The sequence below is a fragment of the Panthera tigris genome, chromosome B4, assembly GCF_018350195.1.
Source record: "Panthera tigris isolate Pti1 chromosome B4, P.tigris_Pti1_mat1.1, whole genome shotgun sequence".
NCBI lineage: Eukaryota > Metazoa > Chordata > Mammalia > Carnivora > Felidae > Panthera > Panthera tigris.
Window position 1 is genome coordinate 78,644,998 of NC_056666.1, and position 16,626 is coordinate 78,661,623.

At 54.9% G+C, this 16,626-nt stretch overlaps 2 protein-coding genes across 5 annotated transcripts; both read left to right on the plus strand.

Moving 5' to 3' along the window:
• The first annotated feature begins 808 nt into the window (after positions 1-808).
• On the plus strand, positions 809-4,938 carry IGFBP6 (insulin like growth factor binding protein 6). Its single transcript, XM_042992371.1, has 4 exons — positions 809-1,344; positions 3,340-3,479; positions 3,665-3,784; positions 4,584-4,938. The coding sequence occupies exons 1-4, from the start codon at positions 1,017-1,019 to the stop codon at positions 4,704-4,706; spliced, it is 711 nt and encodes a 236-aa protein (XP_042848305.1). The 5' UTR covers positions 809-1,016; the 3' UTR covers positions 4,707-4,938.
• Positions 4,939-5,292: 354 nt separating this feature from the next.
• On the plus strand, positions 5,293-15,838 carry SOAT2 (sterol O-acyltransferase 2). 4 transcript variants are annotated; one of them, XM_042992375.1, is made up of 16 exons: positions 5,296-6,333; positions 6,534-6,539; positions 6,812-6,867; positions 7,392-7,528; positions 7,883-7,942; positions 8,230-8,337; positions 9,817-10,093; positions 10,527-10,596; positions 11,364-11,448; positions 11,954-11,999; positions 12,206-12,335; positions 13,314-13,411; positions 13,836-13,934; positions 14,441-14,576; positions 15,071-15,216; positions 15,419-15,838. In XM_042992375.1, the coding sequence occupies exons 1-16, from the start codon at positions 6,231-6,233 to the stop codon at positions 15,467-15,469; spliced, it is 1,608 nt and encodes a 535-aa protein (XP_042848309.1). In that variant the 5' UTR covers positions 5,296-6,230; the 3' UTR covers positions 15,470-15,838. The 4 variants fall into 4 exon arrangements, with proteins under 4 accessions (XP_042848308.1, XP_042848309.1, XP_042848306.1 ...); XM_042992372.1 differs by lacking the exon at positions 6,534-6,539 and having other exon boundaries at positions 5,297-6,306; XM_042992373.1 differs by lacking the exon at positions 6,534-6,539 and having other exon boundaries at positions 5,297-6,303.
• Positions 15,839-16,626: the final 788 nt, after the last annotated feature.

Consider the following 16,626-nt stretch of genomic DNA (forward strand, 5'->3'; position numbering starts at 1 on the left):
GAAAGGAAAGGAATGGAGGAGTGGGCTAACCTGGATGAATGACAGAAGGGGGGGGTCTGTTTTCTGTCCACTGTTCCCAAGAGCCCCCAGAGTATGGGTTCATGCTAACTTGTGCTTCACCCACCCACCCCCATACACCACCACCTCCATAATTCAATGGGCTAATCCCTCACCACTACCCTGTCCCTTCCTGCCAGGTGTTCAGCGAGCGCATTGTCGCCCTTGCACACTGGACCCTCTGGGATACTCCCATGAGCCCACCGCGATCCTAGGGTTAAAGCCTGTTCATTCAAGGTGTGACTCCCCACTCTCTCCCCATCTCTCCCCTTGCTTCCCCCAACCGGTTCTATCGCCCAGTCTGGCCCCCTGGCCCGTGTTTTCCCACACTAACATCTCAGGCCCTGCTCTTCCTTGCCTCTCCCTTGGGCTACTTTCTCCCATCAGCAGTGGGTTATCCCAAGACCCCATTACCCATCATCCCTGCCTTCTCTCTTTCCCTTGGCATACATCTCCCTGGTGACTCCCACACACCATCCCTTCCCCATCCCTCTCAGACAACAATCCCCTCTCCACCAGAGTCCCCGCGGCGGCTTCATCCCCGACAGGACACAGACACCCGCGCTGGATTCCAGGTTTTTCCCTTCATCCCAATTCCCGTCCTCTCCTTCTTCCACCCCTCCCCACTCTCCAGTGCCTCCAGCCAGCTGTCCAGCTCCCAAATTCCAGCCAAGAGTCCCGGGAACAAAGCAAGAAAAATCAGAGTAATTTGGGAAGTAAACAGAAACTGGGAAGGGAGTGGGCAGAGAAAAGTGGGGAGGACCAGGTGGGGGCGGGGGGAGGCTCTTCAGTCCCACCCAGTTTAGGGAATGCCCCTGCCTTCTCCCCCCACCCCCCTTCACCTGGCTCTTAAAGGGCCCGGCCCCTGACCGGCGGCTACTTAAGGCGGAGGGGCGGCGGCGGGCAGCAGCTGTGCTACGACTGCGCTGGGAGGAGTGGACGGGGCAAAAATCCTGACCATGACCCCCCACAGGCTGCTGCCGCTCCTGCTGCTGCTAACTCTGCTGCTCGCTGCCCGCTCAGGAGCCGCCTTGGCACGGTGCCCAGGCTGCGGGCAGGGGGTGCAGGCGGGTTGTCCAGGGGGCTGCGTGGAGGAGGAGGGGGGGCCGCCGGCGGAGGGCTGTAAGGAAGCTGGGGGCTGTCTCAGGAGGGAGGGGCAGCAGTGCGGTGTCTACACCCCTAACTGCGCCCCAGGACTGCAGTGCCAGCCGCCCGAGGAAGACGAGGCGCCTTTGCGGGCGCTGCTGCTGGGCCGGGGCCGCTGCCGCCGGGCGCGCGCGCCCTCGGGTGAGTCCGCGCCCCGCCCCTGCTCCGCCCACGTGAGACCCGCAAAGCGGCCGGCAGGGTCCTGGAAAGGACTCGGGCAGCCCTGCGAGCCCTGCGATGGGTTCTGCCATTGATGCTTCCCCTTCCTAACCCTGGGCGTCACGTTTGCGTGGGGGGGGGGGGGGGATGAAGGGGCAAGGGCGGGGAGCCGCTAGAAGGCCGGGATGCAGCTAGGGGCCCCTGGGGATAAAGCAGGGACATGTCCCAGCGGTCAACCTTTTTGGCCCCTTCTATTTCCTCTTGAGGGGAAAGGTGAGGGTGGAGGGTTTAGGGCCATGCCGTCTGCCACAGCATCCCAGCTCCTTCCCTGGACCCCGGAGCTGGAGAAAGGACCCAGGTGGTGTTCTCAGCTTCCATTTGGAGAAGGAGGGAAGGGAACCCCGACTCCCAAATTCTGCACACACACTGAGAAATATCCCCTCCTTTCCTCTTAATATCAGGGTGTCCAAAGCACCTGAACATAGGGCCTAGAACAGAAGGTGTCCCAAATCCTGAATTGTGTCAGACTACACTGGGGTCAGAGGGCAGACTCTGGGGGCCTCAAAAGGATGGGATAGAGGTGGGAAAAGAAGGAATCTGCCAAATCAGGGTTATGATTTAAAGCTGCTCAGAACCCTCCACCCACCCTACCCCACCCTACCCTAGGGAGGAAAATAGAAGGCTGAGTCATTGGGTGGATGGGACAGAAGTGAGTCAGAACCCAAAAGATGGGGGGCAGCAGGGAGAGATAGGGCAGGAAATAAAAGCAGCGCACTCCCTCCCCCCAACCAGGCATCTGATCTCCTGGTTTCTTCCACGGAAAGGGATGAGAAATTAACTTGGAATTTCTTTCAGTCCCAAACGCCTGGGTCCAAGCTGCTAGAGGGTCCTCATAGGAAGGGGTGTGTAGGTGGGTCAGAGGAGGCAGTGGGAGCATGGTCGTGGTAGGGTGCTAAATGGAGGGAATGAGAGGCAAGGTCTGAGAAAGGTGGAGGAAGAAGGATGCGAGTCAGGATTGCAGAGGAAATTGCTCTTGGGTTGCAGGTAGTAGGCAGGTGGGAGCAAATGTCTAGGTCTGAGGACTGGGGACTTGAGCAGAGCTTGTCTTTGGGCATGGAAAGGGAGAGACGATCCTTTTAGGGGCCATAATATCTCATTTTACACCTGGGGCGATTTCCAGGCAGTGCACACTCTCCTCCCTGCCTTTCCCTTGCCCTGACGCCCTGATTTATTTCCTCACTTCCTCCCATCCTGAGCTCTCCCTAGGCCCCCCAGACACCACGTGTGACATTTTCTCCAGAGCCAAGAGCAGCCTGTAGGTCAGAAGCCCTTCATTCCCTGCATCTTTGCAACCTGCCCTCCGCCTGTCCTGGTTAAGGGCTGAATCGTACCTGCTCCTGGGACCACTGGGGTTGAGCTAGGCTGAGCTATGGGAGACCAGAAGGGAGAGGCCCCCAATGCAAGCGCCCCTAAAGTAACCATGTCTACAGCCTGGGAGGGGGTGGGCTGAGTCACCGCAGGGTCACAGCGGGGACACACATTCCACTTGGGTCCCTGCTAACCCCCTCCCATACCCCTTGTTCTTCTGCCTCATCTTCCTGGCTTGGTGCACCCCCTGCTGGCTTCAGGGGGAACAGCCAGGTCTTTTCTCCCCAAGCCCAAGGCCTCCTAATGTACTTGTACTCGTCCTAGGTTTTTGCTTTCCAAAGTGCTTCTCCCTTATAAGCTTTAAAACTAGTCTGGGGGTTTTTTTTGTCAGGAAAGCTAATATCACCATTTGTTGGAGAAAGTAACTGAAGCCAAGAGAAGGTAACGGAGCCAGGTTCTAACCACCCTCATTTCTCCTACTTGGAAAGCCCCTCCCTTCCTCCCACTTCAGGGAGTCAAGGTGAACAGGGCTCTCTTCCGTTTGGTTCTGGTCTTTGGCATCTGGCTGATTTCTGGACTCTTCTTCCCCCATTTCCCTTGTGGCTGTAGGGGAGAATCCTAAGGAGGGTAAATCCCAGGCAGGGACTACTCGTCCACAGGATGTGAACCGCAGAGATCAACAGAGGAATCCGGGCACCTCGACCACTCCCGCCCGGCCCAGTCCGGGGGGTGCCCAAGACACGGAGATGGTGCGTTTGTGAATGGGAGGGAGCAGGCAGGGTGGGGAGTCCTACACACTCCCGTCCGAGGCTATCCCCTTGGGCCTGGAGAAGTCTCCCACATGCATCCTGGGAACCTGGCTGGTGGTGGGAGGGGGGTGGACAGTGGAGGTAGGCTGGACGGGTTCTGAGCTGCCTGCTCTCTCTTCCCCCAGGGCCCGTGCCGCAGACATCTGGACTCGGTGCTGCAGCAACTCCAGACCGAGGTGTACCGAGGGGCTCAGACCCTCTACGTGCCTAACTGTGACCATCGGGGCTTCTACCGGAAGCGGCAGGTGAGGCCCCCACATCTCCTCCCCTCCATCCTGTGGCACAAGGCTCCTACCAGGGATGGGGTGGGGGGAGTTTACAAAGGGGCACAAAGAGGGGTGCCTGGGTGGCTCAGTCGGTTAAGCATCTGACTTCGGTTCAGGTTGTGATCTCACCATTTGTAGGTGCAAGCCCCACCCTGTGCTCTCTGCTGTCAGCTCAGAGCCTGCTTCGGATCCTCTGTCCCCCTGTCTCTCTGCCCTGATCTCTCTCTGCCCCTCCCCAGCTCGTGCTCACTCTCTCTCTCAAAACAAAGAAACAAACAAACAAACATTAAAAACAACAACAAAGGGGGCACAAAGAAGACACTGCTGCTGCCTTTAAGGATCCCCCAACTTTTAGGGCCCACAGAAACCTAGAGAATAGCCCCACGCTGTGGTAGAGGAGCCAGATTGCCTGACTCAGAGGTTCACATCTGCGAGGCAGCTCAGAGTCATGGAAGGCTGGGAACGCCCAGATGGCTGAGCCCCTCTCAGCCCAAGAATTCGCGTTTCTAACACAGTGCCCGCTGCTGCTGCAGCTGTTGGTTTGGGAACCACGCTTTGAGAACTACTGTTCTGCCTAGAAGAATGGGCACCGTTTGGTGGGTGGAGAAGAGGAGAGCAAGAGAAAGGGACCCAAGTTGTCTCCTTGTCCTGAGAGCTCTCAGAGGTCTCTGCACACTCGCACTTGGGGCCCACAGCCCATCCCCCACCCACAGGCCCTCCCATCCCTCCTGCGGGAGCCTCAGTGCCGCACCTCTGATCTGTGTGCCTCTCTCCCCAGTGCCGCTCCTCCCAGGGCCAGCGCAGAGGTCCTTGCTGGTGTGTGGATCGGATGGGCCAGCCCCTGCCGGGGTCCCCAGAAGGCGAAGGAGGCTCCTCCTGTCCCACCGGGAGCAGCGGCTAAGGCTGGGCAGGGGGCGGGGAGGGGGAGGCTGCAGGACCATTGGCAGGAGCACGGAGCTATCATCTTGGGTCATTTGTTGAGTGACGAACGAGTAACTCGGGAGCCCTGAGCCCCACACTCCACCGTCAGGCCCTTTCCCAGTGTCCCCCTCACCCCTGGGACCCCACACATGGAAAGATGGTTGGTGTTGGCTTGGGATGTTAATAAAGCTGTGTTGGGGGTCTCTGGCCTACGTCTCTGGGTCCACCTCTCACATTTATGGAGCCTCTGCCCTTCTCTCTACCCGTCCCCCATAGTAGCTCTCCTTTCCCGTGGACTACCTTCTGTCTCTCCTGCTGCACTTGGGATGCAGGAAACAGCCATTGGCGGAGGTTTCCAGCCCTCAGCCCTCACCCCAGTACCCACCAGGGAGCGAGAGCAGGGGAGACATTGAGGCCATGACCTTGGTCTGAAGTTGTGACCTTGTTTCCAACACTCATCTTTGGACACAATGGGAGAAGGGAGAGAAAGGATTAATAGCTAATCCCCAGCAGAAGCCCAACAAAGAGGAAACTCTCGAAGCACTTATCCTTCTATTACATCCTACTAAAAAAGGGAAGGAAATTCTTATTTACTAAGCCCTTCCCATGGGCCAGACCCTGGACCCTGTGTTTTTACCTGCACTACCTCATTCTGAGCTTACAATAACCTTGTGAGGGAGGAACTTTGGCCCCTGTTTTTCAGAGGAGGAAACTGTGGCTTAAACTATCTGGGTCGTTCGCCTGAAGTCACACAGTTGGTAAATGACAGAGGGAGGATTCAAATCTCGCTCTTCCTTCAGAGTGGTCTGTGACGATACCTGGTGTTCCCTAGGTGCTGAATAAGTGTTTGTTTTGCCCCCTTTCTGCCCACATGCTAATCCAAGCAGGTGTAGGGAAGAGCTGATTTGGGGGGCGGGGGTCCTGGCACCCAGCACTTCCTGGAGGGGCCAGAACGCCACCTTGTCACAGAACATTAGTCACATCAGAACATTAATCACTTGCACACAGTGCTTTTGAGCTGACAAGGTTCTTTCACATACCTTATCTCCCGGTCTAAGGGAGCCGAGTGCACTGATACCTAAAGATCCTTCAGGCTGCTGGGAAAGAGATCAGGCTGCTGGGAAAGAGATCGGCAGGCAAGTCATCCTACGTGATAAGCCTCAGAGAGGCAAAGTCCCCCTCCCCATGGACATACATAGGTACACAGTACACGGCCACTGTTCCAGTGGGAGGGATAGCTTGCTCAGCTGGGCATCTGGGCGTCGGGTAGGGCTGTTGGGGTGTTGCAACCCTCCCTGGGACAGCCAGCCGAGCCGAGCCTGTAGCTGAGAAGTGTTACCCTCTAGACCTGATAACGTATTGTGCTCCTGGAGGTCTCCTCCTCCTGAAAGGACTTTAGTCTTTGGAGCTGTCAGATGAACGGAGTGAGATAAGAGCTTGGCAGGCTGTGAAGGAAGGGAGGGAACACTCCATAGCCGCCTACTGCCTGGTCGAGACTCACACCATGGAGCCAAGGGCAGCCCGATCGCGGAAGGGAGAAGGGCCGAGAGGAGAGCAAGAGCGCCGCCGCTCCAGAGGTGGTGAGGCACCCTCTGGGGGTGCAGAAAGCTCAGGGGGCATTGGAGGTGGAGACGCATTGCTGCAGGGGAGGATCCTACTCTCTTGGGAGGATAAGGGAGGCAGCCCCTGCCTCTGTCCCTCACTGCCCAGCCGGGAAAGGGAAGTGAAAGGGATATTCGGAGCGCGGGGGCCTTGCCTTGTCTTGCAGACTCTTTCACCCCAGAGGGTGAATGGAGTAGCTTCCCAGTCCCGGGTATTGTCAGGCTGCTGGGAAAGAGATCAGGCTGCTGGGCCTGATCAGTGGCCTCACCCCCTGCAAAAATGACTTCCCCTTCTGATCGCCTCCCATAACTTCCCCTTCTGATCACCTCACTGTGATACTACATATCGACTGGTTGGGGGCAGGGAGGCTGCTGAGCTTGCAGAAAGCATTTCCTGGAAAGAGGATGTTTCTGGGTCCGTACAAGGTCACAGAACCCTAACTCCCTCTCCCCCTTGGGTGTGCCCTTTGACCCCACCCCCTAGGAAACATTGAGAAGGACAGAGGCCTGGACTTGGTGCAATGGACCCGACATATGGAGGTGAGGGAGGTCAGGGGTCAGACGTCAAGATGGACAGGTCTTGGGAGTGGAAGGAGGCAGGGACGAAGACCAGCCTGGTGATAAAGACCATTTGTTCTTGGGTTCAAAACCTTTCAGATCAGGTTGGAGCCAACGGCTAAGATGGAGGGGGTTGGAATACAGGTCAGCAGGGCAGGGGCCAAGAGTCAGCCAGTGAACAGTCTTCTGTTAGTCGGGCTAAAGGTCAGCAGAGGGAAGGCTGGGGACAGGGGGAAGGGAGTAGGGTCAAAGACGACAAGGTGGTTGGGATCCAGGCCCTGGCGCTGGAAATGTCTTTTCTTGGTCCTCACTGCTGGTCTGGGAAGCCAGAGAGAGAGAAATTTGGGGGGAGCCTCTCGGCAGGAACCGTGCCTGTTCATGTTTCTATCCCCAGCGCTTAGCAATGCGCCTGGCTCAGAGAGAAGAAGCTCAGTAGATATACGGGGAACCAGAGGATGGCTGCCCGGGTGGAGGGAGAGTGGGCCTTGCCCTGCTTTGCCCTGTAGGCTGTGAAGACACAGTTGTTGGAGCAAGCACAGGGACAGCTGATAGACCTGCTGGATCGGGCCGTGCAGGAAGCCATCCAATGCTACCCACCACAAGGTGGACCTCTGTCCTCCATTCCTCCAGATTCCTTGAGCAAGTAAGAGTCTGAGGACCTGGGGGCTGGGGAATGGCTAGAGCGGGCTCCTCTAGCATAAGGGTCATGAGCCCTAAATATCATCTCATGCTTCCTTTGCCAGCACTGGCATGACCCCGACTTCAACCTTCCCTCTTTTGCTCGTATTGCCTCTGCCTGCCCAACACTGACCTCCACCTTTGGGGCCCTTTTCTGCCCTGGCCCTGACCTTCCACCTGCTCCTGCCCTCTGGCCCTGGCCCTGACCTACCTCTACTATTGCCTTTGGCTCCCAAGTATTGACCTTCTGCAAGGCCCTGCTCTCTACCCAGGGCCTTCTTCCTCTGGGTCCTGATCCAGAACAACTGTCTTCATTTAGGGCCCGGGAGCCATCCCTGGGGAAGCGGAAAATTTTCATCATCCGAAAGTCCCTGCTTGAGTAAGTCCACCTAAAGGGCAGGGGATGGAGGAAAAGAAAGGGATTCAGCGAGGGTCCCAGGACACCTCATTTCTCATCCTCGGGTTCTAGGTGTTTGGAGGGAAGACTTGGAGAGGGTTTCTAAAGTTTAGTCTCCCCATTTGCCCTGGGTGTGATCGGCCCAGCCTTTAGCTGGAAGTTCCCAATCACTAGTCCCCACCCCACCCCCACCCGTGTACAGTGCCTGAGCGGGTCCGCGGGACCTCGAGGACCCTCCCACACTGACATTCGGGCCCCTGTCCCCCAAGCGAGCTGATGGAAGTACAGCATTTCCGCACCATCTACCACATGTTCATCGCCGGCTTGTGCGTCTTCATCATCAGCACCCTGGCCATCGACTTCATTGATGAGGGCAGGTAGGCGCCCCCCCCCCACACCCCCCCCCCCCCCGCATGCCTGGGACAGGCACGCGGATCACACCCCCTAGGTCCCTAGTGTTCCACTTGCCACTGGCTTAAGACAGCACAAGCCCTCCTTTGATCCTGTGATTCCTGGACCCACATCAACATTGCTTCCAGCAATATTCCCACCTAAAATGCACCTTGACTTCTTCCTTCCACAGCCTTTGGATGGCCCTTGCTCTGACCTTCCAGGTCAGCCACTCTGGGGACACTCTGTCGCCTGCTCAAATACTTCTCAGTAGGAAACTTGCCCCAAGGCAGATCCATTAAGCTAGCAGGCTCGCTTCACACCACTCTCTCAAGTTCTTCCCAAGTTCAATCCAAGCAACCTTCATGGAGCACCTCCCAAGGACCTGCCCTGGGAGCTAGAGAGATGACGGCCAGACCCCCTCCCTGTCTTTAAGGCACTACCAGTCTTGGGGAGGGGGGAGACAGACATGCATGCAAACGCCCCCAAAGAGGACCCCCCCCCACGCTGGGGGTGAGCCTCAGAGGGCTCTGTAGCCCCAGGGAGTCTGTATTTGCATGTCCCCTACCTCACCCTAAGTAGGGCTTAGGAAGCAGTAAAAAGAAAAGGATCAAAGATCTGCAGGTTCTGCAACAGTATTTCCTTCTGGTAAAACTGTTGTTAATTCTATGAGTGGTATAAGGATCAAATCTCAGTAAAAAGTTCAAATGCATGTAAAGGGACCGTCCTTCCCTACTACTCTCTCAACCCCAGACCGGACGTAAGGGTTTTCACAGGTTTGAGAGAGTCCCTCTAGAGCATTTGGCATGCATTCACCCCCACATGTCTATAAGAACCAAGAAGCGGTGTGTAGAAAGTTTATATAAATAAGATATTCACTGTACTTCTTGATTTCATTCCTTAACAACCTATCTTCCTATCTCAGAGATCTTTCCAGGTCAGCCCACTGTTCTTAACGACTGTGGTCTGGAGGTGCCAGTCTTTTGCTCATTTGGTCCTTTACCAAGGGACACTTAGGTTGTTTCCAACTTTTCACCATTACAAGCCAAACACTCTTAACCTAAGCAAACAAAACACCTAACGACCTGCTTTCCACTAACTTGCGTCTGCAGCGACAGACGTTCCAAAAGAACAAAACTGACAAAAATCAAAGTTAAACTCTGAAAACCTCATATTCTAATGCCCATGGCATACAAAGTTCTGAGCCCTTCTGCAACACCGCAAAATTCAGAGGGCTCTAAAGGTCATTTGTAAGCAAACCCATCCCACGATCCAGTCTTTTCCAGCGACGCCCTGTGCTAGAAGTTTGGGACAATAGAGGTGCCATCTTGAACACCTTCAGATATGGGGAGCTGGAAACTCGGGCAAAATGCCTCAGTTTATTTCCCAAGAGTTCTGACTGCACAGGGAGGGGACAAAGTCGGGCCACACATTTGTCTACCTTGTCTCTTCCTCTCTACTCCAAGGCTGATGCTGGAGTTTGACCTACTGATCTTCAGCTTTGGACAGCTGCCCTTGGCGCTGATGACGTGGGTCCCCATGTTCCTGTCCACTCTGCTGGTGCCCTACCAGGCCCTGAGGCTGTGGGCAAGGCCCCGGGCAAGAGGGGCCTGGATGCTGGGGGTGGGCCTGGGCTGCATGCTGCTGGCTGCCCACACCACCGTGCTCTGGGTCCTCCCCGTCCACGTGGCCTTGAAGTATCAGCTCCCGCCTGCCTCCCGCTGTATCCTGGTCTTTGAGCAGGTAGGTGATGGGGTGATGGGCAGGCGAGGCTGGGGTAGGGCCCCTGTGGGGAAGGGGACTTGATACTACAGTATTGGTGGAGGCGGAGCTAGTTACTAGGGGCGGAGTCCATCTGGAAGGATTTGAGGGCACCAGCAGGAACCAAGGATATTTGCTGTTATGCAAAAGTAATCGGATTTTGCAAGGAGTCAGGGGGGTTGGCTGGTTGGAGGCTCCGCCCCTGGCGTTTCCTGTACGTCTTTACTCCTGATTCATCCCAGCAGCTACCTGTGTTAGGTTAAAAGACTATCCGACAAAAAAATAAAGTATGGGCTTTGATCGTACAGATTTTGCAATCCGCCGGCCTCTCTCTTCGGTAAACAAGTGCACAGAGATGTTAAGTGATTTGCTCAAAGCCACACAGCAACTTAACCTCCCTTCCATTCCTTCTCAGGTCAGGCTCCTGATGAAGAGCTACTCCTTCTTGAGAGAGGCTGTGCCTGGAACCCTTTGTGCCAGAGGAGGTGAGGCACTGCTTTGAACTCAGTCATTTTGGCTGTTTGAATGAAGCCAGCCATACCAGGATTCTCATAAAAGCTCTGACTTCCTAAGCCTGTGTTGCTCCCAGGGCAGAATTCTGACCTCCAACTAGACTCTGTGGGCTTTAGTCATTAGGCATCCTCCGGTCCCACCTCTGAGATATGGTACCTCTGTGGCCCAGGACTTCTGGCGCTTTCCAATTTCCAGGCTTAGTCTGGAAAGACCCAGAGTATGAGAGCCTCATATTAGCAAGTCAGGAGGTACCAGGATGACCGAGTGGTTAAGTGTTGGACTTAAGATCCGATGGACGTATATCCTGGCTCTGTTGGCAGAGCATGTGACTCTTGATCTCCGGGTCATGGGTTCGAGCCCCACGTTGGGTGTACAAATTACTTAAAAATAAAATCTTTTTTAAAACGTGTTGGGGGAGTCAGAGCAGAAGGAGAGAAAGAATGGGCGGTGGAGCTTATAAATGCCAAATGAAACTCTGGCCACAGCAGGTGCTGCACCAGAAAGTAGGGTGCCTAGAATGGAAGCAAAAGAAGGGTAATCAAAGAGCAGCTTCAGCTCCTGCCTAGTTTCACCTTCCCGACTGTACCTCCAGACCCAATGTCAGGCCCCTCCCACTCCACCCCCCCCTCCTCCGCACCTCTGCCCCATCCAGGCCTCCACCCACCAGTCCCAGCCTCCACTTCCCCTGCCCTGTCTCCTTCCCCACTTCACTGATCCAAGCCCTCTCCTTCCTCCCCAGGTGAGGGCATGCGGGCCCCCAGTTTCTCCAGCTACCTCTACTTCCTCTTCTGCCCCACACTAATCTACAGGGAGACTTACCCCAGGTAAGACCCTGCTCCTCTTTCCCAAATGCCCAGACCCATCAGGGACCTTGCCTTCTACTTTCCATTCTCTGAGGCCTTTAGCCTCAGGCACTGACCACGTTCTCAGGAAGCATCCCATAATAAAAATGGGAAATAGGTGTCAGACAGACTACGCCTTCTCCAAGCCTTCTCCAAGCACAACCCACAAGGGTGGCCAACTGTCCTGGGTTGGCCCTGGGCTGTCCCAGTGTTAGCACTGAAAATCCTGCACCCTGGGAAACCCATTGGTCTGGAGCAACCTCCCGATGGTTGCACTTTAGTTGACCTTCAAGTTAAAAATCCATTTGCCATGTCTATTGGGGAAAGTCCAAAGTGTTCTAGACCCTTACCTGCCTAGATAATCCTCCCAGGACCGAGCAATTGAGGGAGCTTCGGAGAAAGGGCCCTAGAACCTGTGTACCAGTGGGTATGGAACAAGCTAAAAGATAAAAAGACTAAAAACATATTGTCCCCATTGCTGCTGCAGGACACCCAATGTCAGGTGGAATTACGTGGCCAAGAACTTTGCCCAGGTCAGAAGATGGGGTAGAAGTGTGACTTGTGGTGACTGAGTGGGGCATTTCTGGAAGTGGGGTCCGGGAGGCCTGGGGAGGAGGTCAGAGGGTGGGGCTAAGGTAAGAGGAGGCAGGTGCTGGGCCAGAATCCAATTCCAGAGTTGAGGGGGCAGCTGCTAGTGACCCCTGTCAAAGTTATGTACCCCCCACCCACCGCTCCCCAGGCTCTGGGCTGCGTACTCTATGCCTGCTTCATCCTGGGCCGCCTCTGCGTTCCCGTCTTTGCCAACATGAGCCGGGAGCCCTTCAGTACCCGGGCTCTGGTGCTGTCTATCATGCACGCCACCTTGCCAGGTATGCCCACCGAAGGCAGGGCTGGGGAGGGCTGCACCCTGGGAAGTCTTAGCGGGGGGCTCCTCCCTCCCCTCACTCCTTTTCTTCAGTCAGATTCAACACCTCCTGCCTCAGAAACCTCTCCCACATGTGTCCCCCGCCTCCTCATTGCTCCATTGCCAGGGTCTCAGTTCATTCAGATGGCCACTCCACTCCCTCTTTCCACATCGGCCTCCTCACCTGCCTGCTTTCCCTCTCAATCTTCCCACCTTCCCCTGACACTGCTCCCCGGTTGAACTTCCCTCCTACAGGTTAATCATTCCCTACTCTGCTTCCAAAACTCCAGTCACTCCCCATTGCTGGCATCTCCAGATAAGATTTGACCCCTTGGCCTGGCATTCAAGACCCCTTCCCCGACAGCCTAGCCTATTTTCTCGTCCTGCCACAAGCTCAGCCATTCCTTGAAAGACATGTACTTTCATGCCTCCGGGCCTTTGCTCATACTGGTGTCTCAGCTTGGAATGACCTTTCCCCATTTTCCAGCTGTAAACTCCAGTCCGTTTCTGGAGGCCCATAACAGAGATGCCCCCTCCTCTAGGAAGCCTGTCAGTTTTAGCCATCAGTCACTATGACCCACCCCTTGCTCTGCATTCCCAAGCACCTCAATGGCCCCCCGTGCTTAGCTCCCAGCACATTTGACCTTGACGCATGGTTGGACATGTCTCTGTCCCGATCTCTGCCTCTGTCTCTCTCTCTTTCTCTCTCTCCAACCACTCTGTGAACTGCCAATGGCCAGGGCTTTGAGATTCATCTGTGCATCCCCGACATGTGGCTTGGAGTTCATGAGCAGATGGATGGATTAATGAATGTAAGAATTTGTGAGTGACAAATAATTGGCTGGAAGGAGTTGGGGCCCTGGTTGCTGATGAGGGCCCCTCAGGGCTTCCCAAGGGAGCCAGGTGGGCAGTCTGACATGCAGCCCTTGTCCCCACTCACCAGGCATCTTCATGCTGCTGCTCATCTTCTTTGCCTTCCTCCACTGCTGGCTCAACGCCTTCGCAGAGATGCTACGGTTTGGAGACAGAATGTTCTATCGGGTGGGGCCTGGACCTGGCCACTTGGGAGCTGGGTGCAGGGAGGTCTGGGGAGCGATCTGGGGAGGATGATGGCTCCATTGGATGTCACCTCAGCCATGCTGTCAAGCTCTCACGTGAGAAATGCGCTCCTCTGGGTGTGGCTCTAATGCCACCTGTCCACCTCTTGACTAGCCAGGGCTAACTGCTTCTGTGTGCATGGTACACTGGAACCATCTTCTCCTGAGAGGGGATGAAGGAGGGAGTGTGGGCCTCAGGTCCTGGAGAGACTGCAGGGAAAGTTCTTGCTGTCCCTCTTCGGCCAGGGCCCAGCCCCTTGTGGGAGAACATTGGGATAGGGTGCAGGGAGCAAGCCACTGGGGCCTGGGAAGAGTCAGGGCTCTGATGCTCACTTCCTTCCCCTAACCCTGACCCCACTCTTCCCCAGGACTGGTGGAATTCGACGTCCTTCTCCAACTACTACCGCACTTGGAACGTGGTGGTCCATGACTGGCTGTACAGCTACGTCTATCAAGATGGGCTGTGGGTATGGGCTCTGCAGACCCCCTCAGTTCCCACAGTTAATGTAGCCTCCCCAGAACATTCTCCTTCCCTTCCTCTGCATCATCCGCCTTTTCCAGACCTAGGGGCCCCCTGGACTTTCATCTGCTCCTTTCTACCCAACCCAGTGGGCAGAAAATCCTTCTTAGGATCTAACTTCCTTCCCTCTTTACTCTTAACCCCACCCCTCCACAGAGCATTTCTCTCCTCCTTAGACTTCTAAGAAACATGCATGTAGCAATTCTCAGTTACCAAGGCTTTTCACATATATAATCTGCACTGTAATCCTGAGAAGTAAGTATTATTATGTCCCCTTTAAAAAATTGCATGTAAGGCCCAAAGAACTTAAGTAGGACGTATCACCCCTTGAGACCCCCAAATCTCATATTCTTTCCATTGTACTGTATACTTTCTGGCTTCCTTAAGGAGGGGACTCTTTGTGGAAGAGTCTTAGAGAGACTCATTCCACCCTTCTCCCCCGTCCCCTGCCAGCTTCTCGGTGGCCGGGCCCGAGGGGCAGCCATGCTGGGTGTGTTCCTGGTTTCTGCAGTGGTCCATGAGTACATCTTCTGCTTTGTCCTGGGATTCTTCTACCCGGTCATGCTCATGCTCTTCCTTGTCTTTGGAGGTGAGCTTGGCCTCTGTGTGCCACTGGAGGGGGAGCCATCCAGAGGGAGGAAGCCAGGAGTCCTGCTCCTGCAGATTCCAGATGGATGGGGGAGGCCACATACCCTTCTGGGAAGAGGCATGAAAGTTGGGGTGGGGAGGAACTTGGGAACAGGGAGGGAAGCAGCAGGAGGTATCCTGGGGGATGTGAGAGAAGATTTCTGGCTGGAGTGGAGCATCTGAGCAGGGCACACATAGAGGGAGACAAAGGAGAGAAAACTGGCATGAGGCTGGGAGGTTTAGTATGAGATCCAGGATATTGATGTGTAAACTGAGGAATCCTGGTTTTACATGAGCCGCTTGAGACCTCCATGGGTTGCCAGAGCTGGGCTCAAGATCTTCCTCAATGATGCCTTCCTGTTCCATCTCTTCCCAGTACCCTGGGATGGGGGGATGGGGGGCATCCAGGGAGACAAGGCACTGGAATTGGGGTAACAACTTTTCCTCCTGCATCAGGGCTGCTGAACTTCATGATGCATGACCGGCACACAGGCCCAGCATGGAATGTGCTAATGTGGACCTTGCTCTTTCTGGGCCAAGGCATCCAAGTCAGCCTGTACTGCCAGGAATGGTATGCACGGCGACACTGCCCCCTACCCCAGGTAAGGGACCACCGCCCTCCCTCAGCTCCCCATCCAGAAGGACACACCTCCCCTCTCCAAGAGCCAGCCCCCTGTTCTTGCCCAATTCAATAGCCATGGTCAGGGGCTAGGCCTGGTTTGGGGGTGATGGGCTCCCATGTCTTGGATGCGTAGGGTGGGGACAGGAAGGAACTCACGCATAACTCACCTTTCTCTGGTACAGACAACCTTCTGGGGGCTGGTGACACCTCGATCTTGGTCCTGCCATACCTAGAAGTCAGAGCACTGTCACTGCCCAGAGGACGCCACCAAGTCCTTCTCTGCCTGCAAAGCCTCGGACCAGAGCACCTCTCCCTGCATTCCTAGATCTAGCTCCAAGTCAAGGGGGCCTGGCAGGCATGACCCCAGCAGGGAATGCCAGGGACTGAGATCTGAGGACCTGTAGAACCGCTAAGCACAAACTCACTGTGGTGGTGGCTCTTGAGCCGCCAAGCCCCACGGATTGGGCATAGAGCCCCCTCCTACCTCATCACTGTCCAGACTTGGGGATACTTGAAGGATCTTATAGATTTGGTGAATGTGGGGTGACTTAGAGAAATGAGGGCCATCAAGGTCTGAGAAAGGTTTGACTCTTTGTACTGCTTCCAATACAATAATAAAGTTTGTATCCCTTTTTATTCATTCATTTGTTTATTCCTCCCTTCATTATTTGTTGAAGGCCCACATTGGACAGGCATGATTGAAGAGTTGTGTCTACAGCAGCAAGACTTTGTGCTGGCAGGGGCTGAGGGTCTTAGGTGGCATCTTGCCTCGCCTTTCTGGTGCCTTGTCCCTCCCCAAAACCCAACCTCGCCTTCCTCCCACCTCTTCCTTCCTCAGTTCATGTTTCCACACCCCTTAATCCTTCTACTCCTGTCAACCTCTAGCACATTTGGAAAGGGCACATAGCAGGCCTCCTTTCCCTCCACAGACCCAGGAGAGGAACTGTCCGTATAGACCTTACACAAGTATTTTCATTTCGTGAGCCACAGTATCCACCGCTATAAAGTGGACCTTAAAATGAAGAGTGTCCTGACTGTATGGGTTCAGAAGGTCAAAATATTCACGTTCACAACCATCCCAGAAGCCAGACTTTGTAGTCACTCTAAGGAGAGGATCTTTTTTTCTAATTTTTAAATTAAATTTAATTTTTAAAATGATAGCCTGAGGTTTTTTTTTTTTTTAATGCTTATTTACTTATTTTAGAGAGAGAGAGAGAGAGAAGGAGAGAGAGAATCCCAAGCAGGCTCCATGCTGCTAGTGCAGAGCCCAACATAGGGCTTGAATTCATGAAACCTCGAGATCATGACCTGAGCCAAAACTAGAGTTGTATGCTTAACCGACTGAGCCACCCAGGCGCCCCTTGGTTTCATTTCTTATATCATCTTGTAT

Excerpts from the sequence above, each read along its gene's own strand:
- SOAT2 (XM_042992375.1), top strand. The coding sequence starts at position 6,231 with ATGGAGCCAAGGGCAGCCCGATCGCGGAAGGGAGAAGGGCCGAGAGGA. Across the intron at positions 7,529-7,882 it reads CCTCCAGATTCCTTGAGCAA|GGCCCGGGAGCCATCCCTGG; the intron begins GTAAGAGTCTGA and ends GTCTTCATTTAG. Across the intron at positions 8,338-9,816 it reads GACTTCATTGATGAGGGCAG|GCTGATGCTGGAGTTTGACC; the intron begins GTAGGCGCCCCC and ends CTCTACTCCAAG.
- IGFBP6 (XM_042992371.1), top strand. The coding sequence starts at position 1,017 with ATGACCCCCCACAGGCTGCTGCCGCTCCTGCTGCTGCTAACTCTGCTG. Across the intron at positions 1,345-3,339 it reads CCGGGCGCGCGCGCCCTCGG|GGGAGAATCCTAAGGAGGGT; the intron begins GTGAGTCCGCGC and ends TTGTGGCTGTAG. Across the intron at positions 3,785-4,583 it reads GCTTCTACCGGAAGCGGCAG|TGCCGCTCCTCCCAGGGCCA; the intron begins GTGAGGCCCCCA and ends CTCTCTCCCCAG.